Source organism: Thalassophryne amazonica, chromosome 8, assembly GCF_902500255.1.
Source record: "Thalassophryne amazonica chromosome 8, fThaAma1.1, whole genome shotgun sequence".
In the NCBI taxonomy this organism is placed as follows: domain Eukaryota; kingdom Metazoa; phylum Chordata; class Actinopteri; order Batrachoidiformes; family Batrachoididae; genus Thalassophryne; species Thalassophryne amazonica.
In genome coordinates, this window is record NC_047110.1 from 10,660,239 (window position 1) to 10,688,234 (window position 27,996).

The 27,996-nt window shown below is 44.2% G+C and overlaps 1 protein-coding gene across 1 annotated transcript in view; it reads left to right on the forward strand.

The window, feature by feature from the left end:
- The window catches only part of asz1 (ankyrin repeat, SAM and basic leucine zipper domain containing 1), a 265,510-nt gene that overhangs the window by 148,902 nt on the left and 88,612 nt on the right, over window positions 1-27,996 (forward strand). Inside the window, 1 exon segment of the mRNA XM_034175985.1 lies at window positions 10,858-10,976. Within this exon segment, the coding sequence (XP_034031876.1) occupies window positions 10,858-10,976 (119 nt within the window).

The following is a 27,996-nucleotide window of genomic DNA, read 5'->3' on the forward strand; positions in this document are numbered from 1 at the left end:
TCCATTGTCCATAAATGGAGGAAGGTTGGATCCACCAGGACTCTACCTAAAGCTGTGTAAACTGAGTGATCGGAGGAGAAGGACCTTAATCAGGGAGGTGACCAAGAACTCTGTCAGTGCTCCAGCATTTCTCTGTGAAGAGAGAAGAACCTTCCAGAAGGACGACCATCTTTGCAGCAATCCACCAATCAGGCCTGTATGGTAGTAGTCAGATGGAAGCCACTCCTTAGTAAAAGGCACATGGCAGCCCACCTGGAGTTTGTCAAAAGGTACCTGAAAGACTCTCAGACCATGAGAAACAAAATTCTCTGGTCTCATGAGACAAAGATTGAACTCTTTGGTGTGAATGCCAAACATCATGTTTGGAGAAAACCAGGCACCATCCCTACAGTGATGCATGGTGGTGACAGCATCATGCTGTGGGGATGTTTTTCAGAGGCAAGAACTTGAGGGAAAGATTAATGCAGAAATGTACAGTGACATCCTGGATGAAAGCCTTCTCCAGAGCACTCTTGACTGCAGACTGTGGCAAATCTGGCAACGGTTCGCCTTTCAGCGGGACAGTGAAAAGCACATAGCCAAGCACATAGCCAAGATATCAGAGGAGTGGCTTCAGGACAACTCTGTGAATGTCCCTGAGTGGCCCAGCCAGAGTCCAGACCTGAATCTGCTTGAACATCTCAGGAGAGATCTGAAAATGTCTGTGCACCGACACTCTCCTTCCAACCTGATGGAATTTGAGAGGCGCTGCAAACAGGAATGTACAAAGCTGCCCAAAGCTGGGTGCGTCAAGCTTGTGGCATCATATTCAAGAAGACTTGAGGCTGTAATTGCTGCCAAAGGTGCATCAACAAAGTGTTGAGCAAAATGTGTGAATACTTATGTACATGTGATTTCTTAGTTTTTTAAAATTTTTAATAAATTTGCAATAATAATAATAATAATAAAAACTTTTTCATGTTGCCATTATGGGGCGTTGTGAGTAGAATACCCAAATACCTCCAAATACCCAAAACATTAAATACAGTGCATCCAGAAAGTATTCACAGTGCTTCACTTTTTCCACATTTTGTTATGTTACAGCGTCATTCCAAAATGGATGAAATTCATTTTTTCCCTCAAATTTCTATGCACAATACCCCAGTTGTGAGTACAATTTTGAGGTTAAAAATGAATTAAGTGTCATGTTGGTACTATGAGTGAAATGTGTATTGCTTCTAATGTTTGTCACCGTCTTTCCTCTTTCTCTTTCTTTTCTCGCCATCTGCCCCAGCTTTGATTTATTAGTTTATCTTCATTATGTGTTTATTCTCTGTTCCATTTTGCTTTGTCACTTTGTTTTTTGTTACTTTTCATAATTTAGCCATTGTCCAGTTCCGTTCTAGTTTTATTCAGCCGGTTTGTGTTTGCATTGTTGATCATTCGTTTATCACTTGTTTATTTTGTTTTTCTCATTTGTGTTATCTGTTATGCTTTAGTGTTGGTTTTGCTTTCTGTTTTCATGTAGCTTCTGTTTTTCTTATAGCTTGTTTATCACCTTGTTTTCCTAGTCAGTTCCAGTTTAGTTTTGCTTAAGTATTTATTTTCCATTTTCCCAGATCAGTTCTCATGTAGTTTTTTTTTTTTATGTACTTAGTACCCTGGTTTGTGTTTTGTTCTCATGTTCATACCCGGTTCATTGTTATATTTCATTCTGTCTTCGGTCTCTGTTTATAGTTCCCTGTTTTCCTCACACCCCTCTGATTATGTTCTCACTCCCCGCACCTGCCATTGTGTCCCCGTCTCACACTTTGATTTTGTCCACTTTGTGTTTCCATTCAGTCACGCTCTTTGCACCTGCTCACACATCTTTGTATCCTACCTCACTCCACTTTGTGCACTCCCTTCCTCACTATCTTGCCCAATGTATAATCTTTTGTCCACCTGCCACGCCCCCCTTCTGAATCACTCCTCACATCCACCTTGTTAACTACTCATCTTATTTAAACACCTCCCAGTCATCACTCCCCCACCAGTTTGTCATCTTTGCACACATTCCAACCTTGTTTCCAGTCCTGATTTTTGCCTTGCCATGTACCATGTTTTGCTTTATTCTCTTCAACCACGCCTCTTGCCTCATCTCTTATGTCTGTGTCTGCTCGTGCCATTACTCACTGCCTGAATATGACTGCGTTTTTGCCTGACCCCGATTGTACCTCCTCTCCGCTCACTAACCACCTTTGTACCGTACCAGAGCCTGGAATAAAGACCATGTTTACTCCTACACCTAAACCAGTCCTTCTCAAATAGTGGGTGTGCCTCCCTGGGGTGTGACCGCGGGGAACATGCTTTTTTTCCGGTACTAGAAAAAAGTGTATCTGCACAATCCAATACAGTAGGTGGCAGTGGCGCTCTCATTGTCAGAGTGTGCGCAGGGACTACTGAGAATTCTAGCATAATGGAACGCAGCGTAATTAAGAGGACACAAAAGGGCTGAGTTCTTCAGAAACTTTTGACATCTAATGGGCCTTTCACACTGGAAGCGTCAGCCCGATGCGTCAAAGCTTCCCAATGCATTGTGATGTCAGACGCTTTGCTTTGGAAGCGGCAAGCGGGGGCGGAGATTGCGGCTACGTCACACTCTGGCTGTTTTCACAACCTGAAAAAAGTCGAAGTGATCGCCATCTTGCATGTAGAACCTTTAAAAGCTTTAAAAAACAGCAGTAGAACAATTGTCCCATCACCCTGCTGGGAGAAGCTTTTTTTTTTTTGCAGTGACGCCGACCGAGGAAGGACTGACGACTTGGTGGGATATCAATGAAAGCATGACAGCGGGCTGACCTGCAAGGAGAATCCAGGGTTTGGGAGTTGTAGTCTTACACACCTCTCTGCAGCTTCTCTCCCCCTGCCATCCCCTCATTACCCCATCCCCGTAGAGACGGTGCCTGCTCCCAGACCACCAACAACCAGCAAAAATCTATTTAAGCATAAAAATTCAAAAAGAAAAAATAATATAGCACCTTCAACTGCACCACAGACTAAAACAGTTAAATGTGGTCTATTAAACATTAGGTCTCTCTCTTCTAAGTCCCTGTTGGTAAATGATATAATAATTGATCAACATATTGATTTATTCTGCCTTACAGAAACCTGGTTACAGCAGGATGAATATGTTAGTTTAAATGAGTCAACACCCCCGAGTCACACTAACTGCCAGAATGCTCGTAGCACGGGCCGGGGCGGAGGATTAGCAGCAATCTTCCATTCCAGCTTATTAATTAATCAAAAACCCAGACAGAGCTTTAATTCATTTGAAAGCTTGACTCTTAGTCTTGTCCATCCAAATTGGAAGTCCCAAAAACCAGTTTTATTTGTTATTATCTATCGTCCACCTGGTCGTTAGTTTGAGTTTCTCTGTGAATTTTCAGACCTTTTGTCTGACTTAGTGCTTAGCTCAGATAAGATAATTATAGTGGGCGATTTTAACATCCACACAGATGCTGAGAATGACAGCCTCAACACTGCATTTAATCTATTATTAGACTCTATTGGCTTTGCTCAAAAAGTAAATGAGTCCACCCACCACTTTAATCATATCTTAGATCTTGTTCTGACTTATGGTATGGAAATAGAAGACTTAACAGTATTCCCTGAAAACTCCCTTCTGTCTGATCATTTCTTAATAACATTTACATTTACTCTGATGGACTACCCAGCAGTGGGGAATAAGTTTCATTACACTAGAAGTCTTTCAGAAAGCGCTGTAACTAGGTTTAAGGATATGATTCCTTCTTTATGTTCTCTAATGCCATATACCAACACAGTGCAGAGTAGCTACCTAAACTCTGTAAGTGAGATAGAGTATCTCGTCAATAGTTTTACATCCTCATTGAAGACAACTTTGGATGCTGTAGCTCCTCTGAAAAAGAGAGCTTTAAATCAGAAGTGCCTGACTCCGTGGTATAACTCACAAACTCGTAGCTTAAAGCAGATAACCCGTACGTTGGAGAGGAAATGGCGTCTCACTAATTTAGAAGATCTTCACTTAGCCTGGAAAAAAAGTCTGTTGCTCTATAAAAAAGCCCTCCGTAAAGCTAGGACATCTTTCTACTCATCACTAATTGAAGAAAATAAGAACAACCCCAGGTTTCTTTTCAGCACTGTAGCCAGGCTGACAAAGAGTCAGAGCTCTGTTGAGCTGAGTATTCCATTAACTTTAACTAGTAATGACTTCATGACTTTCTTTGCTAACAAAATTTTAACTATTAGAGAAAAAATTACTCATAACCATCCCAAAGACGTATCGTTATCTTTGGCTGCTTTCAGTGATGCCGGTATTTGGTTAGACTCTTTCTCTCCGATTGTTCTGTCTGAGTTATTTTCATTAGTTCATCCAAACCATCAACATGTTTATTAGACCCCATTCCTACCAGGCTGCTCAAGGAAGCCCTACCATTATTTAATGCTTCGATCTTAAATATGATCAATCTATCTTTATTAGTTGGCTATGTACCACAGGCTTTTAAGGTGGCAGTAATTAAACCATTACTTAAAAAGCCATCACTTGACCCAGCTATCTTAGCTAATTATAGGCCAATCTCCAACCTTCCTTTTCTCTCAAAAATTCTTGAAAGGGTAGTTGTAAAACAGCTAACTGATCATCTGCAGAGGAATGGTCTATTTGAAGAGTTTCAGTCAGGTTTTAGAATTCATCATAGTACAGAAACAGCATTAGTGAAGGTTACAAATGATCTTCTTATGGCCTCGGACAGTGGATTCATCTCTGTGCTTGTTCTGTTAGACCTCAGTGCTGCTTTTGATACTGTTGACCATAAAATTTTATTACAGAGATTAGAGCATGCCGTAGGTATTAAAGGCACTGCGCTGCGGTGGTTTGAATCATATTTGTCTAATAGATTACAATTTGTTCATGTAAATGGGGAATCTTCTTCACAGACTAAAGTTAATTATGGAGTTCCACAAGGTTCTGTGCTAGGACCAATTTTATTCACTTTATACATGCTTCCCTTAGGTAGTATTATTAGACGGTATTGCTTAAATTTTCATTGTTACGCAGATGATACCCAGCTTTATCTATCCATGAAGCCAGAGGACACACACCAATTAGCTAAACTGCAGGATTGTCTTATAGACATAAAGACAGGTTGTCCTAAAAGTTGCCTAAAAAGTCTTCAGTTAATTCAAAATGCTGCAGCTAGAGTACTGACGGGGACTAGAAGGAGACAGCATATCTCACCCATATTGGCCTCTCTTCATTGGCTTCCTGTTAATTCTAGAATAGAATTTAAAATTCTTCTTCTTACTTATAAGGTTTTGAATAATCAGGTCCCATCTTATCTTAGGGACCTCGTAGTACCATATCACCCCAATAGAGCGCTTCGCTCTCAGACTGCAGGCTTACTTGTAGTTCCTAGGGTTTGTAAGAGTAGAATGGGAGGCAGAGCCTTCAGCTTTCAGGCTCCTCTCCTGTGGAACCAGCTCCCAATTCAGATCAGGGAGACAGACACCCTCTCTACTTTTAAGATTAGGCTTAAAACTTTCCTTTTTGCTAAAGCTTATAGTTAGGGCTAGATCAGGTGACCCTGAACCATCCCTTAGTTATGCTGCTATAGACGTAGACTGCTGGGGGGTTCCCATGATGCACTGTTTCTTTCTCTTTTTGCTCTGTATGCACCACTCTGCATTTAATCATTAGTGATCGATCTCTGCTCCCCTCCACAGCATGTCTTTGTCCTGGTTCTCTCCCTCAGCCCCAACCAGTCCCAGCAGAAGACTGCCCCTCCCTGAGCCTGGTTCTGCTGGAGGTTTCTTCCTGTTAAAAGGGAGTTTTTTCTTCCCACTGTAGCCAAGTGCTTGCTCACAGGGGGTCATTTTGACCGTTGGGGTTTTACATAATTATTGTATGGCCTTGCCTTACAATATAAAGCGCCTTGGGGCAACTGTTTGTTGTGATTTGGCGCTATATAAAAAAATTGATTGATTGATTGATTGATTGATTGGGCATCATCCCTGGGCAGAGCGAGGCAGGCAGCCGGGGTGATGGAACAAACCCACTCTGTCCAAAATCTCCCACATTTGGATATATGCGAAGTCCCAGTTTGACCAACCGAGTTTAGTTCTGCAGCTTTATCAAGGTGAAAATAATATAAAAATAAAACGTGACGTTTACTGCACTGCTGTGAAGGTTTAATGATCGGCTAACGTTAGCTTAGCCTTTTAGCACAGTTGATCTGAGTGAACAATTTGTGAATGGTTGAGTTTTTTTATTTTTACCAAATAAAGCTACAGCTTTTTTTCAAAGACCATAAAAGCTCACCTTTAAATAACTTCTTTTTTTTCCAGGCATTTTTTTTTTCTGTAGGTTTTTTTTTTCCCCGTTTTAGCATTTAAGGGTCAAACCAAGTCACACACACACACATATATATATATATATATATATATATATATATATAGAGTAATGTTTCTTTATATTTTAAGAAATATTTTTTATTTGGCCCAATGAGGAACATTTGCTGTGCAGACAACCTAAATACAGATGCGCTTCAAAAACTTCTGTTGATGAGCTGAACACCATGAAGTCCAGTTGGAAGAAAACATCTCTGCTCTTCAAAATAGGAGAAAAGTATATTCAACAACACCAGAGGCCAAAGCTGCAGAAGAGACCTTCATCTGGTCCAGAGAATTCAGCATAACATCACCTGCTTCTAAATAAAATTATTTTATTATTTTTTAAAAAGCTGTTTCATTTTCTATTTTAACAACTAGACGCACTCAGAGAGTGCAAACCACCGCCAAGGCCATGGGGTCACTGACGCCGTAACATCTACACGCCGTGGAATCATTGAACCTAAAAAAGGCTAACAATGATGTTTGCTCAGTAGTAAAGAAGTTTCATCTGCTGTGACTGGATAGCATGTATCCTTAGCGCTTGGCATCACAGTTTATTGCAACTTGCACCTTTCCCAGAAGCTACAGAAGCTACTGTCATCTCCTGTTGCATTTATAATAAACATTTATTTGTATTTATTTACAGTGTCTGTTTGAAATGAGATATGAATAATCTACCAGACTTTAAAAAATGTACAAATTTCCATGTTATTTTATTTGTCTAAAAATAAATGTCCAAGGTTACAGGTGGTTTTAATTTACAGATGAAGAAAGGTTTCTAAATAACCTTTTATTTATTTATTTAGCTATTTTAATTATAAGTGTTCTAAACTTTTTTTAGCAGAAATTTTGAGGTAAAAAATAAAACATTTGCAAGGATTTTTCGTCAGAAAACTGCTCCATACATAAATGAGCAGTCCTGTTACATGTTTCTGTTTTGTAGAGATCAGTGGTTTCTGCACTGATCTGTTTTGTAGAGATCTCTGACGAAACCGAGCGGGTTGGACCGGATCTCTGACGCCTCTGACGCTTCCAACACGTCCGGTGTGAAAGGCCCATAAGATTATGGACTAACACCATTCCAACTCATAATTGAAACTGCACAAATTATTACCACGCTTAAAAAATGTCAGCTGCCTATTTTATAAACACTGCCAAATCTAAAGCCCATGGATCCTCACAGGGAACACGCTTGTAAAAACATAATTATGACATTATGAAATATAATGATGACATGAATGGATGTGTTAATTACAACCTGTAAAGTACTATCCATACCAGTAGTATATCTCTGTAGCATGAAAGTAGCAACCTTGCAGACAGGAAGGCACTGGTAAGTGTTGTGAAGGCCGCAGAGAAGATTTTTAGAGCCAGGCACCCAACCATTGGTGAACTGGCAGAACAGCACTCCTTGTCCAGGGTAAAAAGAATAATCAAGAACATTTAACATCTTTTTCACATTCTACAGTGAGGAAAATATTTGAACACCCTGTGGTTTTGCAAGTTCTCCCACTTAGAAATCATGGAGGGGTCTGAAATTTTCATCTTCGGTGCATGTCCACTGTGAGAGACATAATCTAAAAAAAAAAATAAATCCGGAAATCACAATGTATGATTTTTTAATAATTTATTTGTATGCTACTGCTGCATATAAGTATTTGAACACCTGACAGTCAGCAAGAATTCTGTCTCTCACAGACCTGTTAATTTTTCTTTAAGAAGCCCTCTTATTCTGCACTGTTTACCTGTATTAATTGCACCTGTTTGAACTTGTTACCTGTATAAAAGACACCTGTTCACACACTCAGTCAATCACACTCCAACCTGTCCACCATAGCCAAGACCAAAGAGCTGCTTAAGGACACCAGGGACAAAACTGTAGACCTGCACAAGGCTGGGATGGACTAAGGACAACAGGCAAGCAGCTTGGTAGAAGACAACAACTGTTGGCGTAATTATTAGAAAATAGAAGAAACACAAGATGACTGCCAGTCTTCCTCGGTTTTGGGCTCCATGCAAGATCTCACTTCGTGGGGTAAGGATGATTAACTACACAGGAGGACCTGGTCAATGACCTGAAGAGTGTTGTGAAAGTGTAGTGACACGGACCCACAACAGGGGGCGCAAATGAACGGTCAATAGATGAGCCAAAAAGTAACAATTTAATGTTGTGAAGGTGCACAACGAATACACAGACAATCTCAGAATCTGATAACAGTCAATCCACAAAGGTGATGCGTGGGCAGGCTCGAGGATAGAAGACGTCTGTCCTGAGAAGAGCCAGAACCACACGATTTCCGCCGCCACCGAACCTGGTGAATACTGCAGCCGCCAAGTCCCGAATTCCCAGGTGATCACCGTCCCCGACTGTCGGATCTGGTACTGCTGGCGAAGAACAAAGACAGTCAAGTGTGGGTGTGTGTACACCCCGTAACAACAACGGTGGGAATGCCACCTCCACCTCTAACACACACTCGTGCAGCGTCTGTTTAACCACTTATCTGACGGACGTAGGACGAAACAGTCGCGACCCACGCCGGTCCTCTGGTTGACAGTTGCAAAACAATAGCTCTTGGAATCAATTATTACAGGCAGAGAAAGTTACCTACATAGAAGTACGATATCTCGGCAACGAGGTGGAGATGACGTCTGGTCTTTATGGAGTGAGATGCTGTAGAGTAGATGGGTGACAGCTGTCAAGAGATAATGAGTGACAGCTGTCACCCCCTGCTGTGTCCGTGGCGGCAGCGCCCTCTCGTGCCTGAAGCCCGCACTTCAGGCAGGGCGCCCTCTGGTGGTGGGCCAGCAGTACCTCCTCTTCTGGCGGCCCACACAACAAAGAGAGCTGGAACCACTGTCACAAAGATTACATTAGTAACACATGATGCTGTCATGGTTTAAAATCCTACAGGGCAGCAAGGTCCCCCTGCTCAAGCCAACACATGTCCAGGCCCGTTTGAAGTTCATCAGTGACCATCTGGTTGATCCAGAGGAGGCATGGGAGAAGGTCATGTGGTCAGATGAGACCAGAATAGAGCTTTTTGGAATCAACTCCACTTACCATGTTTAGAGGATGAGAACAACCCCAAGAAAACCATCCCAACCGTGAAGCATGGGGGTGGAAACATCATACTCTGGGGGTGCTCTTCTGCAAAGGGGACAGGACGACTGTACCGTATTGAAGGGAGGATGGATGGGGTCATGCATTGCGAGATTTTGGCAAACAACCTCAGTAAACTTCCCTCAGTAAGAGCATTGAAGATGAGTCATGGCTGGGTCTTCCAGCATGACAGTGACCCTAAACACACAGCCAGGGCAACTAAGGAGGGGCTCCGTAAGAAGCATTTCAAGGTCCTGGAGTGGCCTGGCCAGTCTCCAGACCTGAACTCAATAGAAAATCTTTGGAGGGAGCTGAAACTCCAAACCTGAAAGATCTAGAGAAGATCTGTATGGAGGAGTGGACCAAAATCCCTGCTGCAGTGTGTGAAAACCTGGTCAAAAACTACAGGAAACGTTTCACCTCTGTAATTGCAAACAAAGGCTACTGTACCAAATATTAACATTAATTTTCACAGGTGTTCAAATACTTATTTGCAGCAGTAACATACAAATAATTAAAAAATCATACATTGTGATTTCCGGATTCTTATTTAGATTATGTCTCTCACAGTGGACATGCGCCTAAGATGAAAATTTCAGACCCCTTCATGATTTGGGAGAACTTGCAAAACCTGCAGGGTGTTCAAATACTTATTTTCCTCACTGTATTTTCCTTCCTGCCGTCAGGTAGATAGTACCGTAGCCTGAGTTGCAAAACATGCAGATTCAGGGAGAGCTTTTACCCAACCACCATAAGACAGTTAAATACAAATCAGTAGAAAGAACTATAGAATGTAGGACGGGGTGGCCAAGTTCGGTCCTCAAGAGCCACCTTCCTGACACTCTTAGTTGTCTCCCTGCTCCAACACACCTGAATCCAATGAAAGACATGTTAGCAGACTTTTAATGAGCCTTTCATTGGATTCAGGTGTGTTGGAGCAGGGAGACAACTAAGAGTGTTAGGAAGGTGGCTCTCGAGGACCGAACTTGGCCACCCCTGATGTAGGATATAGACTACACTGAAGCAGCTTTAACCTTGTAGCATCTTCATATATGTAATATCCTGTGTCTTTTATTTATTGTATGTTGTGTATACACAGATACAGAGACAGTTATGGATAGGTTTGCTTTATTGTGCTTTATTCTGTGTTTTTATCTTTTGTGCAATGCATTTCTATTTCATTCTGTGACGGCATCTGTGATGTTTTTTACTGAATGGCGATAAAAATAAGTCTAAGCCTAAGAGTCTTATTAGGCAGTTTGAGTGATTCTGATTTTGTGACCTCATTGCTTTATTGAAATGGACTGATGAAAACTTTTTCCATAGTCTTGGCAGCTAAAAACAATCTTCATGCCTGTGTCTGTCATTAGATACTCAGGATCCTGGCTCCTTCACAACATAACACTTCTGTCCAAGCTTCCACCACCACAGAAACAACTGCCTCAGAATTTTTCATTCCGACCTCTCAACGTCCATCTTCCAAAGAAAGGTGAGATGACCTAACACAGCCTCAAAGTAGAGACACCACAAACTGCTTCTTACCACCTTCACTTGCACAGTTTGGGTATATGGAATCACTCTGTCTCTTTGTTGGTCTCCCCATTTTTCCATTTGCCTTTTTCAGTCCAACACATCTAAGACCGACTGATGGAGTTCCATGCAACTTGACTCTGTTGGCACACCATATAAAGATGTGCATGAAGGAAAAACGTCAGATGTATTCAAGGGGAGATAATTGAACTGAAATTATGTTTTAATACACCATATGCGGCAGTTTCGTGGGCAGAGGCTGAATAGTTTCTTAATTTGGGGATTATATAATGACTGAGTGGATCCTTGTCATTTGATTGGTGCTTTGTATGTCAGATGACATGGATTATTCGTCACATTTATGTTGCATTACATTTAGAGTGAAAATTTGGTTCTATATGTTTGGTACCATTGCACTCTGCACAAGCACGCACACACCTACACACACATGCACACGCGCATACGCATGTGCACATGCACATATCGCATGCGCGCACGGACACACAAAACAAATCCACTGCGCTGTAAGCCGTCTGGAGGCTGTTTGCAGGAACTTAGAATGAAAAGCTGGACTAATTTCTGACTTGATTTTTTTCACTGCCGTAAGGAAGTACACAGTCTTTTTTTGTAGTCGACGCGTGCACAAGCGCTGACCCGGTTCTTGTGTGTGCACGCGGGACAAAGACCCTAGCGAGACGCCGATTTGATTGAGCTTACTAACGGTGCTAGTTCTTGTAACACACACACACAAAATCCACTCCGCTGTAAGCCGTCTGGATGCATGAAGAGCTATTCAGATGATAAGCTGACATGATTTTTGGCTGAACTGAGGAACTACACATAGTCTTCTTTTTTTATTTTTTATTTTTTTATGGAAGCCCGAAGGCAGTGCACAGCATCACCAGACTACACATCACAATTTGGACTTTAGCAGCAGTGGAACGCTAAATTGTAAGTCCCTTTTCTGTTGTTTATAAATGAATAAAATATCAAATGACAAGGATCCATTTTAGCCGTTATATAACACAAATAATGAATGTTTTTACATTCTTTCAATGGTTGCCGAGTTGAATGGTATGTTCCAGGGTTCACCTCATGAAATATTCGTACCAGAATGTTGCCAAACAGAAAGTTGATAGGACAAATATTTTTTGAGAAATTAGCGATTTTAGCTAACCAGTATACAATGGACATGGTGCTGCAATAAATGCATGTCTGTGTTCTGGTGGAACAGCAGTCTGTCAGGTGCAGTAAATTAATCGTAGGCTTTCAAAGTCACAAAATACAGATGCAGTTAGCACCTGCTAAATTTCTTTCTGACAGTGCAACATCATATTTTGTGTGCAAACCTCACCTATTTGCATGTTCCATCTCAGAATTTTGCACTCTTCATGTGGACAAATCCCAAACTGCATATTGATAAAGGCAAATATGCTAAAATGACAGTACGTGCTGTTCTATTTCATTCCTCCTGACCGCCAGAGGGCGGTGCTTTAGCACCTGGATAACTACATGTGCGCAGCACAAAGGTCGAGAATATATACCAACAAAGTCACACCATTGAATGTGACCTGGGTGACGTCACTGGTTGTCTTTATATACTAGACGCACCCAGCGCTCGCTTCTTTTCTACATTCTCGCATTCTTAGATGTTGAGAATGCATTTAGCTGCGATTGCCGGTCTCGCTTGTAGCCTCGCAACCCACCTTTGGTTGGAGCTACGTGCACTGCACACGTCCTCCAGAGGCTGCGAGACACGGCTTCACCGTTTTTTGTATTCTTTGACTGACGCCTGTCGTGAGTACACCTTCGTAAATGCCGGGTGCGCGCCTTTGCCGCTGCCCTGCTGGGTATTTTCCTCTGTGCACATTAGCTGTGTTGTTTCGATGAAAGCTGGCTATTTGTTTAGTTGTGTCACTAACCCCATTAACTACGTGGTAGTGTGTGTATCAGAACCAGTATAGTGTACTGTGTTGGGCTTGCCGTGAGTGTTTTCCACTCCTTGAAGTACTTCGTCTGCACTGCCGCCATGTGCTAATTTAACAGCTCCGCTAGCACCTAGTGTTGTCGTCGTTGCTCTAAGTGACTTAGCACTTGGGCTGTGAGTTTTTCGGCTGTGTGCATCGTGTTATTACTGTGGCTGTGAGTGTTTCACGCTCCGGGCCTTGTATTAGCTTTTATACTGTGAGTGCTTCACGCTCCGTGCCTCGTGTCAAGTCAACGGCTATGAGTGCTTCACGCTCTGTGCCTCGTGTTACTATTTACACTGCGTGTGATTCACGCTTTTTCTTTCCATTTGTAACCATCAGGGCTTGCGTTAGCCATCTGCACGCAGTCCACAATGTTGACAGGGCCTTTGTTGCATGGCTGTAGTACCTGTTTGGCTCCCTTGAGCCCAGATGATGGACATATGTTTTGCCCCTCGTGTCTTGGGATCGGACACCTGAGGGAAGCCCTGACTGGCGATGCCTGCCTTAATTGTGCCAGCATGCCATTGGCAGAGAGATCTGCTAGACTTGCGGCATTGGAAAGTGGAATATCTAGTGCGACTTTGGCCTCCAGCCCCAGGAAGGAACCAAAGCGCCGTAAACGCCCACATGCAGGAGCCCCTTCTGCTAAGGTTACTCATGACCATGCTTTGGCTGAAAAGGTCGAAACGTTGACTTCTGAGTTTGCTCAGATTAAGTCCTTGCTTCTGAATCTACAGCCTAGGGATGCAGTAACAGTTCCTGTTGTCCCTAATGAGGCTGATCAGACCAATGTCGTTACTCAGCAGGAGGAAGATGTCGTGTCTATTGCTGCGACTGATTCCTTGTACATGACAAGTGATATAAACTGTGTAGAGGATGAGGATAAGAGGGGTCTTTCTCCAAACCATTCATTAGGGGGCTCTCACACCTGCCGCAAACCGGACCTGGACTATCCTTTGTCAAGCAAACTGTTCAGTTGGCTTTATCCAGGCTTGGGGTCGACAATCCCCCTGCGGAAACCACCGCTTCAAGTGCCTTTTTCAAAGTCATTCAGAAGCCTGAGTTCAACGTTTCAGTTTCACAGCCATATATCGAGGAGCTCCAGCGATGTTGGGCGGACCCCAAATCATTGACCCATCTATCACAGGACTGCAGAGCCCTTAGCTCTAAGTGTGATTCTGAACCGTATGCCCGGAGTTGACAGCATTTTTGCGAACCTGGTTGTGTGCTCGGCCGGATGCCCGCTGCCCACGTCCTCAGTGTAGGGTCACTGATGACCTCCTCACCAAAAGCTATGACATAGCTGCTCGCATCGGTCGCCTAGGCAACTCACTGTCCCACTGTCCCAAGACCACATCCTACATTCAGATGTATTGAGAGCCACTCTGTTCTCAGAACTGTGGAATCTTTCAGGCGTCTGCTAATCTGGATATTCATTTGGCTTCCCCAAACACAGCTACACTTCAAGGCCGCTGTGATAAAAAACCTCCTCAAGAAGATCAACACTTAAGCCTCGCTCCCTGGTCATCCCCCTCCCCTCAGCTTCTCCAGCTCTGACGTTGACTGTGGACAGTGGACTGCTCAGGGCTGAGCCCCTCCCCCTTCCAGGATTGTCGGACAAGGCCGTTGACGGCGCCTAATAGGCTGCCTCCAGAGTGTTCTGATAAACTGGACCTTCAAATCTCAGTTGTCGTCCTGCGTCTTTGTTTGTCTGTGTGATTATTGTTTTTCTGTGCTGATGGGGTTTTTTTTTTCCTCATTGCTGCTGTGTAACGCAGCGGCTATGAGGGTTTTTTTCTCTTTCTTCCCTCGTGTGTGCTTTTTTATATGTGTTTATGTACCGGGCCAGCCTATGTGTGTTGTGTGTTATGTGTGTTTCGTTTGTTGTGGGTCGGTCTTGGTTTGCTCAGCCCTGCTGTTGACCAAGGCAGGGATGTACATCTGGAGCTGGTCCCCGGGCGCCTAATGGCGACTTCTGCTCCTAATTGGCAATTAGGATGGGTTAAATGCAGTAGACACATTTCATTGTGCAGGGAACATGTTCTTTTGTGCATATGACAATAAAATTCTTTTGAATCCTTTGAATCCTTGAATTTAGCCCTTGCCCTCTCAAAGTCTTTGAGGGAGGCAGAGGTTGATGATGCTACGCAAAGTCTTAGTGATGCCTCACTCCAAACCTTTGCTTATATGTCCAGAGAGCTTGGCAGACTGATGTCAACCCTTACCATCACTAGACGTCAGGTGTGGCTTGCGCGGTCCCCCTGTCCGAATCCTGCAGAGGCACACTCCGTTCGCTGCCGGTTCTTCCAGGCCAAGTATTTGGACCTGTGGCCCAACAAACTTTGGAGCGTGCTGTTGAGGCTATTAAATCTCAGCAACAGTTTGTTGACCTACACTGGTCTTCCAGACCTCAGCCAGTCAGACGTGCTACAGCTTTTCACTCTACATCCAGGCTTCCGCTGACTCCCAGAGCTGCATGTGCTTTTGCAGTTGAGGGCCAGCTCTCCCAGCGGCCTGCCTTTCGGGAGCCTATGGGCAGACCCCTGAGAAATGAACGGTTTCACAGAGCTTCCAGTAATCGCGCCCAGAGGTCCTCAGGGATGCGAGGCAGAGGTGGTCGGGTCTGACTGCCAATGTTTGGCCCCCAGCCATTTTTCACGAAATCAACTCAGCCACTGGGAGGCTCAAGTTCAAGACCCATGGGTCATTTCAACCTTGTTCGAAGGTTACAGAATTCAGTTCACATGTCGTCCTCCAAAGTTCAATGGGGTGAGGATGACTGTTGTTTCCAACTCTGTGCAGTCTGCCGCCCTACAACGGGAGATTTTGGAACTCCTGGAGAAGGGGGCCATAGAGCCAGTTCACAGTTCAGACCAGCTCAGGGGGTTCTATTCAGTTTACTTCCTTGTTCCAAAGAAGGATGGCGGCTTTCGTCCTATCCTCGATCTCCGACGTCTGAATCGTTATATCAATCAATCAATCAATTTTATTTATATAGCGCCAAATCACAACAAACAGTTGCCCCAAGGCGCTTTATATTGTAAGGCAAGGCCATACAATAATTACGTGAAAACCCCAACGGTCAAAACGACCCCCTGTGAGCAAGCACTTGGCGACAGTGGGAAGGAAAAACTCCCTTTTAACAGGAAGAAACCTCCAGCAGAACCAGGCTCAGGGAGGGGCAGTCTTCTGCTGGGACTAGTTGGGGCTGAGGGGAGAGAATCAGGAAAAAGACATGCTGTGGAGGGGAGCAGAGATCAATCACTAATGATTAAATGCAGAGTGGTGCATACAGAGCAAAAAGAGAAAGAAATACTCAGTGCATCATGGGAACCCCCCAGCAGTCTAAGTCTATAGCAGCATAACTAAGGGATGGTTCAGGGTCACCTGATCCAGCCCTAACTATAAGCTTTAGCAAAAAGGAAAGTTTTAAGCCTAATCTTAAAAGTAGAGAGGGTGTCTGTCTCCCTGATCTGAATTGGGAGCTGGTTCCACAGGAGAGGAGCCTGAAAGCTGAAGGCTCTGCCTCCCATTCTACTCTTACAAACCCTAGGAACTACAAGTAAGCCTGCAGTCTGAGAACGAAGCGCTCTATTGAGATGATATGGTACTATGAGGTCCCTAAGATAAGATGGGACCTGATTATTCAAAACCTTATAAGTAAGAAGAAGAATTTTAAATTCTATTCTAGAATTAACAGGAAGCCAATGAAGAGAGGCCAATATGGGTGAGATATGCTCTCTCCTTCTAGTCTCCGTTAGTACTCTAGCTGCAGCATTTTGAATTAACTGAAGGCTTTTCAGGGAACTTTTAGGACAACCTGATAATAATGAATTACAATTGTCCAGCCTAGAGGAAATAAATGCATGAATTAGTTTTTCAGCATCACTCTGAGACAAGACCTTTCTAATTTTAGAGATATTGCGTAAATGCAAAAAAGCAGTCCTACATATTTGTTTAATATGCGCTTTGAATGACATATCCTGATCAAAAATGACTCCAAGATTTCTCACAGTATTACTAGAGGTCAGGGTAATGCCATCCAGAGTAAGGATCTGGTTAGACACCATGTTTCTAAGATTGTGGGGCCAAGTACAATAACTTCAGTTTTATCTGAGTTTAAAAGCAGGAAATTAGAGGTCATCCATGTCTTTATGTCTGTAAGACAATTCTGCAGTTTAGCTAATTGGTGTGTGTCCTCTGGCTTCATGGATAGATAAAGCTGGGTATCATCTGCGTAATAATGAAAATTTAAGCAATGCCGTCTAATAATACTGCCTAAGGGAAGCATGTATAAAGTGAATAAAATTGGTCCTAGCACAGAACCTTGTGGAACTCCATAATTAACCTTAGTCTGTGAAGAAGATTCCCCATTTACATGAACAAATTGTAATCTATTAGATAAATATGATTCAAACCACCGCAGCGCAGTGCCTTTAATACCTATGGCAAAGTGCTGTTTCACATGCTCCGCACAGTAGACGTCCTTCAATCTATCACACCAGGTTCACAAGTGTCGACTCAATAGACGCCTATTTCCATGTGCCAGTGGCGCCTCATCACAGGCAGTTTCTCCGCTTTGCTTTTGAAGGTCAGGCATATCAGTTCAGGGTGCTTCCTTTCGGCCTCTCTCTCGCCCCTCGTACATTTACCAGATGTATGGCTGCAGCACTAGCCCCACTGCAAGCTCTTGGATTAAGAATCCTACCCTAGTTAGACGATTGGCTTGTCTGCGCTCCTACTCAGGAGCAGGCGCATAACGACCTACTGAACCGTGTCTCTCATTTAGGACTCACAGTGAACTTTGCAAAGAGTTCTCTTGTTCCCAGTCAACAAACGACCTTCATCGGCATTGCCATCAACTCCCTGACTATGACTGCATCGCCATTTCCAGAGAGTGGACGATGCAATTCGTCTTGTCTCACACATTCAACGGGCTGTGAAGCTGCCTTTTGGTTTGCTGCTCCGGTTGATGGGCAAATTGACTGCAGTGTCGCTAGTGGTACCTTTGGAACTTCTGTTCTTACGTCCCCTACAGATTTGGATCAACAACCTAGGCCTCTCCATCCAGTGCCTTCTGCACCTCAAACCCTGGGCGAATGTGGACTTCATCTGCAAGGGTGTCCCTCTAGGCTCCGTTCCTTCTCGCTGACATGTGGTTGTTACAGATGCATCACTCAAAGGTTGGGGGGCCGTGTGGAATCACAGGATGGTGAGGGGTGTCTGGAGTCCTCAGGAGAGACTCCAACACATAAACGTGCTGGAGCTTCGCGCTGTGTGACTGGCTCTCAAGCATTTCCTCCCGGCCCTGAGAGGAAGACATGTTCTTGTCTGGTCGGACAACACGTCGACAGTCTATCACATGAACCATCAGGGGGGCACCAGGTCCAATCACTCATTGGCAGAAACTCGGAAGCTTCTCTTATGGGCGTTGCATCGCCTTCACACTGTCGGAGCAGTTCATCTGCCCGGCGTACAGAACAGCGCAGCGGATTTACTCTCCAGACAGAAACCACCACCGGGAGAGTGGAGACTGAACCCTATTGTGGTCCAAATGATCTAGCAGAAATATGGTGCAGCGGAAGTGGACCTTTTCGCTTCAAGCACCTTGACACATTGCCCACGGTGGTACTTCCTCTTGGAACCAGACAGCCAGCTGGGGCAGGATGCATTGGCTCACCCATGGCCGGATTGCCTCCTTTATGCCTTCCCTCCACTCCCACTGCTGATGTTGACACTGCACAGGATAGATCAGAGCAGCCACAGGATGCTACTGGTTGCTCCATTCTAGCCTGGGAGGATTTGGTTTCCCATGATTTACAAACTCCTCGAGGGGGAACCTTGGGCTCTCCCGGAGAGGAAGGATTTGTTGTCACAGCTACAGGGGAGGATTTGGCACCCTCACCCAGAACGCCTTCAACTGTATGTGTGGCCATTGAGGGGCCAGACTCCTTGTTAAGTGACCAGGCTGTTGTTCAGACTATCCTTAATTCACGTGCTGCTTCTACCAGGGCTTTGTATGACAACAGATGGAAGCTGTTTGCGCGGTGGTGTGAGAAACAAAAGTTAGACCCGGAGCGTTGCCCTGTGCCTATTCTCCTCAAATATTTACAAGAACTGCTGGAGAAAGGGCTTTCTGTCGCTACCTTGAAGGTTTATGTTGCTGCAGTCTCTGCCCGGCACGTCTACGTTGATGGCCGGTCAGTGGGTTCACACCTCTTAGTGTGTCGTTTTTTGAAAGGTGCTCTACGTTTGCGGCCTCCAAGGCTTGCACGCGTACCTTCATGGGACCTTCCTCTAGTCCTGGAGGGTTTAAGCTTATCCCCTTTCGAACCAGTTGAAATTGCTGATCTTAAATGGGTGTCAGTGAAGACTGCCTTTCTACTTGCACTGTCTTCGGCTAAGCGGGTGGGAGAGCTCCATGCCCTATCAGTCGCTGGGGACTGTTTGCGATGGAATTCTGATGGATCTGGGGTTACGCTGTGGCCTAATCCATCCTTTTTACCCAAGAGAATTTCAACTTTTCATGTTAATCAGCCAATTTCCTTGGCTGTGTATGTCCCGCATTCTGATCCAGGATTATCTGTTTCAGGTTCCCTGTGTCCTGTCCGAATGTTGAAGCAGTACATTAGTGCGACTGCCAGGATCCGGAAAACGGATGCCCTGTTTGTGTGTTACCGTGATCACAAAAGAGGCTGTGCTGTCTCAAAGCAGCGACTCTCGCATTGGGTCGTGGATGCCATTTTACAAGTATACAGGTCCAGAGGTGTTCAGCCTCCTAAGGTTACGTGCCATTCCATCAGTGGGGTGTCCACCTCCTGGGCTGCACTGAGAGGTGTCCCTTTGAGTGATATTTGTGCTGCTGCTACTTGGGCTTTGTCCTGTACCTTCGCCCGCTATTACAGACTGAATGTGGCTGCTCCTCCTGTGGTGACTTCGGCGGTGTTCTCTGCCTCCACTCCCCACTGCTGATGCGAGGTGAGTGTGACTCTTCATGACCTTGTTGGTATTAAGTCATCCAGGTGCTAAAGCACTGCCCTCTGGCGGTCAGGAGGAATGAAATAGAACGAGAGTTAGGAATGTAACTACGGTTCTATGAATTCCGGATGAGCACCAGAGTTGCTTGTCACTCAGAGTCTTGCGCGTTCATTCCGAAAAGAAGCGAGCGCTGGTTGCGTCTGGTATATAAAGACAACCAGTGACGTCACCCAGGTCACAGTCAATGGTGTGACTTTGTTCGTATATATTCTCGACCTCTGTGCTGCGCACATGTAGTTATCCAGGTGCTAAAGCACCGCCCTCTGGCGGTCATCCGGAATTCATAGAACCATAGTTACATTCGTAACACTCGTTTTGTGCATTTGACAGACACAATCCTTGCACTGTTGGTAAATCAGCACGCAGGTGTATTTGTGAGTGCAGTGATGTTTGCTTATAGTGGAGCAGATAACTGTAACAATTGTTCATTTCTGGAAAGAAGCACCAAAGTTGGCGCAAATACTCCTTAGACATTACTCTTTTGAAAAAACTGAGTAGCCACTTGAATTTTCAGTAGGCGGCCAGATAAGGGTCAATTGAAGAATTACACAGGGGTCAAAATTTAAAAATGTTTCACTCATATTGAAAGCTATACCACATTATTTGTCTGATCACAACAATACCAAAAAGGTATAGTTTGGACTATCTATGACTGAATGTTATGGAGTTATGGGGTAAAAACAACAGGAATGGTGACAAAGGTCAATTTCAGTTTGTACAGGGGTTAGCAGTTAAAGTTGCTCCAATTTTGGTAAAACGTGGTGCAAATTATTGGTTGAACTAATAGGATTAGTAAATGAAATAGTTTTGACTGTGTTGAATGCTTGGTCTGCAAGGTAAAGGTAGAGCAATGTCGACGTCCATTGGATTCTATGACATGTGACATACAACCCCTGGCAGAAATGATGGAATCACCGGCCTCGGAGGATGTTCATTCAGTTGTTTAATTTTGTAGAAAAAAGCAGATCACAGACATGACACAAAACTAAAGTCATTTCAAATGGCAACTTTCTGGCTTTAAGAAACACTATAAGAAATCAGGGAAAAAAATTGTGGCAGTCAGTAACGGTTACTTTTTTAGACCAAGCAGAGGGAAAAAAATATGGAATCACTCAATTCTGAGGAAAAAATTATGTAATCATGAAAAACAAAAGAACGCTCCAACATATCACTAGTATTTTGTTGCACCACCTCTGGCTTTTATAACAGCTTGCAGTCTCTGAGGCATGGACTTAATGAGTGATAAACAGTACTCTTCATCAATCTGGCTCTAACTTTCTCTGATTGCTGTTGCCAGATCAGCTTTGCAGGTTGGAGCCTTGTCATGGACCATTTTCTTCAACTTCCACCAAAGATTTCCAATTGGATTAAGATCCAGACTATTTGCAGGCCATGACATTGACCGTATGTCTCTTTTTGCAAGGAATGTTTTCACAGTTTTTGCTCTATGGCAAGATGCATTATCATCTTGAAAAATGATTTCATCATCCCAAACATCCTTTCAATTGATGGGATAAGAAAAGTGTCCAAAATATCAACGTAAACTTGTACATTTATTGATGATGTAATGACAGCCATCTCCCCAGTGCCTTTACCTGAATACAGCCCCATATCATCAATGACTGTGGAGAGACCTCTCTGGGTCTGTAACAACTGTCACCTTTACACCATTGAACTTGGGGGAATGACGATTGAACTGAATATTGTAGGCCCTGACCAACCTGGAAATCGCCCATTCCACCAACTCCTGTCATCAGTGAAAGAAATGACTGGTGGCCCTGTATGGGGCATCAAACCCAACTACTGTGGCCCTGTGATGATTATGAGGGGCGAGCATGACGGTCCTGTCCATCACGATGGCCATTTGTGAGTGGTCCACCCATGGGTGGCCTCCCCACGGGTGGCCGAAAGGTAGACTGCTGGGAGGGCAGACGCGGTACATCCCAATTCCCGGGATCACGTCTGTTCGCTGGAGGGAAGCCTCCTGTGCGCTTAGGTTGGCACCTGGGAGTGCGCTGTAATTCGGCAAATTGCTGCCGAGACCTGTTAGCCTGAACAGCATGCTCAAGGGTCTGCTGGGCCGCAGGGCCGAAAACCTGACCTGGGATAACAGGCAGAGTGCGTAGTGATCCCCTGAAATTCTCAGACAGAGGGGACTAAGCCAACCACACCTGGCACCGGGCTATGGTCAGAGTGGACATCTGTCTGCCAAGCTCCCGTGACATGTTGGCAAAAGCCCGGAGTGAAGCATCACCAGGCTCTGTGTGTCAGTGTCAGCTCATTATCCTGGAGAGACCGGGAGAGTGCAAGGGCAAGGTGAGACAGAGAGTTTCCAAGATGACCAATTTCCATGGGAGGAGCATCCACACCAAGCTGTGATAAGGCCAACTGAATGGCCCGTGTAACAATGAACAGGACAGACTCAGACGCTTGAGGAGCATCACCATTTAAAGTGTGGGAATTCATGGTTGAGGGACAGGGGTGATGTGAGCGCTCCCCCGCCGCCCCCCCCCCACGACCTTGATCTCCAGTCTGACCCGTTGGGTCCCCACAGCAATTGACATCACGTCATCATCACGATGGCTGGCATTGGGGGGGGGTCAGCCCCTCCTCACTATAGTCACAGGAAGGTCTCAACTGCTCTGTGAAAGGAGCAGCAGAAGATTCAGCAGGCTGCAGAGAAAGAAGCAATGACTTCATCTCAGCAAATTCAGAGGCCAGGTTGTCAACATTATCAGACAAGTTAAGGTCTTGGGCACCCTTCTTCACTGTAGCAGTAAGGGGCTCAGCATGTGGTCACTTGCGCGAGAAGACATCTCCGCTTCAAGCCTGGACAGTCTAGCCAATCTGTCAGTCAATGGCATAGAAACACAGTTGAAGCAAGCATCGTCTGTGAGTGCTTTTTTCAAGTGTCAAAGTCTGAGACAGGATGGGCATAAAGTATGGCCATCTTCTGGGCTCAGAGGCGCCAGACAGCTATTGCACATATACATCAATGTAGTAGACAAAAGGGTCAGGGTTTTTCTAAACCAGATCCCTGGATGAACAGTGCAGTGCAGTCCCTATTAAAAAGCCGCAACTCCGCCTTTAAATCAGGGGACAAGGCCCTGTACAATGCGGCCAGTTCCGATCTGAAAAGAGGCATCAGAGAGGCCAAGGCTGCCTACAAGGAAAAGATAGAGGACCACTTCGCTGTAAATGACCCCAGAAGGATGTGGCAGGGAATAAATCATATAACCAACTAAAAAAGCAGCAACCCAGGAAATGCTAGGTCTGACGCCTCACTGGCAGAGGAGCTGAACCACTTCTTTGCCCGCTTCGAAGCAGACAGACCAGCAGCAACTCCACACCCACCACCCTCCAGCACGAGCACGCTAACACTTCAGGAACACGAAGTGAGACGTGTGCTGAAGGCTGTTAACCCCAGGAAGGCGGCCCCGATGGTGTACCTGGAAAGGTACTGAAAGCGTGTGCTGACCAACTGGCTGGAGTTTTCACCTGCATCTTCAACCTGTCCCTGTCGCAGTCCACCATTCCACCCTGCCTCAAATCCTCCACCATAATTCCAGTCCCAAAGAAGTCAGCAGTGGAGAGCATAAATGACTACAGGCCTGTTGCACTAACGCCTATGGTCATGAAGTGCTTTGAAAGACTGGTCTCTCAGCACATCAGAGCCAGTCTGCCTCCTACTCTGGACCCCCACCAGTTTGTCAACAGGGCAAACCACTCCACAGAGGACGCCATCACCACAGCTCTCCACACCGCGCTGAGCCACCTGGAGCACCAGGGGATCTATGTGAGGATGCTCTTCCTGGACTTCAGCTCAGCCTTAAACCACATCATCCCGGAGATCCTGGTCCAGAAAATGACACATCTGGGCATCTCCACCCCATCTGCCAGTGGATCAAAGACTTCAATCAATCAATCAATCAATCAATTTTTTTATATAGCGCCAAATCACAACAAACAGTTGCCCCAAGGTGCTTTATATTGTAAGGCAAGGCCATACAATAATTATGTAAAACCCCAACGGTCAAAACGACCCCCCTGTGAGCAAGCACTTGGCTACAGTGGGAAGGAAAAACTCCCTTTTAACAGGAAGAAACCTCCAGCAGAACCAGGCTCAGGGAGGGGCAGTCTTCTGCTGGGACTGGTTGGGGCTGAGGGAGAGAACCAGGAAAAAGACATGCTGTGGAGGGGAGCAGAGATCGATCACTAATGATTAAATGCAGAGTGGTGCATACAGAGCAAAAAGAGAAAGAAACAGTGCATCATGGGAACCCCCCAGCAGTCTACGTCTATAGCAGCATAACTAAGGGATGGTTCATGGTCACCTGATCCAGCCCTAACTATAAGCTTTAGCAAAAAGGAAAGTTTTAAGCCTAATCTTAAAAGTAGAGAGGGTGTCTGTCTCCCTGATCTGAATTGGGAGCTGGTTCCACAGGAGAGGAGCCTGAAAGCTGAAGGCTCTGCCTCCCATTCTACTCTTACAAACCCTAGGAACTACAAGTAAGCCTGCAGTCTGAGAGCGAAGCGCTCTATTGGGGTGATATGGTACTACGAGGTCCCTAAGATAAGATGGGACCTGATTATTCAAAACCTTATAAGTAAGAAGAAGAATTTTAAATTCTATTCTAGAATTAACAGGAAGCCAATGAAGAGAGGCCAATATGGGTGAGATATGCTCTCTCCTTCTAGTCCCCGTCAGTACTCTAGCTGCAGCATTTTGAATTAACTGAAGGCTTTTTAGGGAACTTTTAGGACAACCTGATAATAATGAATTACAATAGTCCAGCCTAGAGGAAATAAATGCATGAATTAGTTTTTCAGCATCACTCTGAGACAAGACCTTTCTGATTTTAGAGATATTGCGTAAATGCAAAAAAGCAGTCCTACATATTTGTTTAATATGCGCTTTGAATGACATATCCTGATCAAAAATGACTCCAAGATTTCTCACAGTATTACTAGAGGACAGGGTAATGCCATCCACATTAAGGATCTGGTTAGACACCATGTTTCTAAGATTTGTGGGGCCAAGTACAATAACTTCAGTTTTATCTGAGTTTAAAAGCAGGAAATTAGAGGTCATCCATGTCTTTATGTCTGTAAGACAATCCTGCAGTTTAGCTAATTGGTGTGTGTCCTCTGGCTTCATGGATAGATAAAGCTGGGTAAGCAAGGGAAGCATGTATAAAGTGAATAAAATTGGTCCTAGCACAGAACCTTGTGGAACTCCATAATTAACTTTAGTCTGTGAAGAAGATTCCCCATTTACATGAACAAATTGTAATCTATTAGACAAATATGATTCAAACCACCGCAGCGCAGTGCCTTTAATACCTATGGCATGCTCTAATCTCTGTAATAAAATTTTATGGTCAACAGTATCAAAAGCAGCACTGAGGTCTAACAGAACAAGCACAGAGATGAGTCCACTGTCCGAGGCCATAAGAAGATCATTTGTAACCTTCACTAATGCTGTTTCTGTACTATGATGAATTCTAAAACCTGACTGAAACTCTTCAAATAGACCATTCCTCTGCAGATGATCAGTTAGCTGTTTTACAACTACCCTTTCAAGAATTTTTGAGAGAAAAGGAAGGTTGGAGATTGGCCTATAATTAGCTAAGATAGCTGGGTCAAGTGATGGCTTTTTAAGTAATGGTTTAATTACTGCCACCTTAAAAGCCTGTGGTACATAGCCAACTAACAAAGATAGATTGATCATATTTAAGATCGAAGCATTAAATAATGGTAGGGCTTCCTTGAGCAGCCTGGTAGGAATGGGGTCTAATAAACATGTTGATGGTTTGGATGAAGTAACTAATGAAAATAACTCAGACAGAACAATCGGAGAGAAAGAGTCTAACCAAATACAGGCATCACTGAAAGCAGCCAAAGATAACGATACGTCTTTGGGATGGTTATGAGTAATTTTTTCTCTAATAGTTAAAATTTTGTTAGCAAAGAAAGTCATGAAGTCATTACTAGTTAAAGTTAATGGAATACTCGGCTCAATAGAGCTCTGACTCTTTGTCAGCCTGGCTACAGTGCTGAAAAGAAACCTGGGGTTGTTCTTATTTTCTTCAATTAGTGATGAGTAGAAAGATGTCCTAGCTTTACAGAGGGCTTTTTTATAGAGCAACAGACTCTTTTTCCAGGCTAAGTGAAGATCTTCTAAATTAGTGAGACGCCATTTCCTCTCCAACTTACGGGTTATCTGCTTTAAGCTACGAGTTTGTGAGTTATACCACGGAGTCAGGCACTTCTGATTTAAAGCTCTCTTTTTTAGAGGAGCTACAGCATCCAAAGTTGTCTTCAATGAGGATGTAAAACTATTGACGAGATACTCTATCTCACTTACAGAGTTTAGGTAGCTACTCTGCACTGTGTTGGTATATGGCATTAGAGAACATAAAGAAGGAATCATATCCTTAAACCTAGTTACAGCGCTTTCTGAAAGACTTCTAGTGTAATGAAACTTATTCCCCACTGCTGGGTAGTCCATCAGAGTAAATGTAAATGTTATTAAGACATGATCAGACAGAAGGGAGTTTTCAGGGAATACTGTTAAGTCTTCTATTTCCATACCATAAGTCAGAACAAGATCTAAGATATGATTAAAGTGGTGGGTGGACTCATTTACTTTTTGAGCAAAGCCAATAGAGTCTAATAATAGATTAAATGCAGTGTGGAGGCTGTCATTCTCAGCATCTGTGTGGATGTTAAAATCGCCCACTATAATTATCTGAGCTAAGCACTAAGTCAGACAAAAGGTCTGAAAATTCACAGAGAAACTCACAGTAACGACCAGGTGGACGATAGATAATAACAAATAAAACTGGTTTTTGGGACTTCCAATTTGGATGGACAAGACTAAGAGTCAAGCTTTCAAATGAATTAAAGCTCTGTCTGGGTTTTTGATTAATTAATAAGCTGGAATGGAAGATTGCTGCTAATCCTCCGCCCCGGCCCGTGCTACGAGCATTCTGACAGTTAGTGTGACTCGGGGGTGTTGACTCATTTAAACTAACATATTCATCCTGCTGTAACCAGGTTTCTGTAAGGCAGAATAAATCAATATGTTGATCAATTATTATATCATTTACCAACAGGGACTTAGAAGAGAGAGACCTAATGTTTAATAGACCACATTTAACTGTTTTAGTCTGTGGTGCAGTTGAAGGTGCTATATTATTTTTTCTTTTTGAATTTTTATGCTTAAATAGATTTTTGCTGGTTATTGGTGGTCTGGGAGCAGGCACCGTCTCTACGGGGATGGGGTAATGAGGGGATGGCAGGGGGAGAGAAGCTGCAGAGAGGTGTGTAAGACTACAACTCTGCTTCCTGGTCCCAACCCTGGATAGTCACGGTTTGGAGGATTTAAGAAAATTGGCCAGATTTCTAGAAATGAGAGCTGCTCCATCCAAAGTGGGATGGATGCCGTCTCTCCTAACAAGACCAGGTTTTCCCCAGAAGCTTTGCCAATTATCTATGAAGCCCACCTCATTTTTTGGACACCACTCAGACAGCCAGCAATTCAAGGAGAACATGCGGCTAAACATGTCACTCCCGGTCTGATTGGGGAGGGGCCCAGAGAAAACTACAGAGTCCGACATTGTTTTTGCAAAGTTACACACCGATTTAATGTTAATTTTAGTGACCTCCGATTGGCGTAACGGGGTGTCATTACTGCCGACGTGAATTACAATCTTACCAAATTTACGCTTAGCCTTAGCCAGCAGTTTCAAATTTCCTTCAATGTCGCCTGCTCTGGCCCCCGGAAGACAATTGACTATGGTTGCTGGTGTCGCTAACTTCACATTTCGCAAAACAGAGTCGCCAATAACCAGAGTTTGATCCTCGGCGGGTGTGTCGTCGAGTGGGGAAAAACGGTTAGAGATGTGAACGGGTTGGCGGTGTACACGGGGCTTCTGTTTAGGGCTACGCTTCCTCCTCACAGTCACC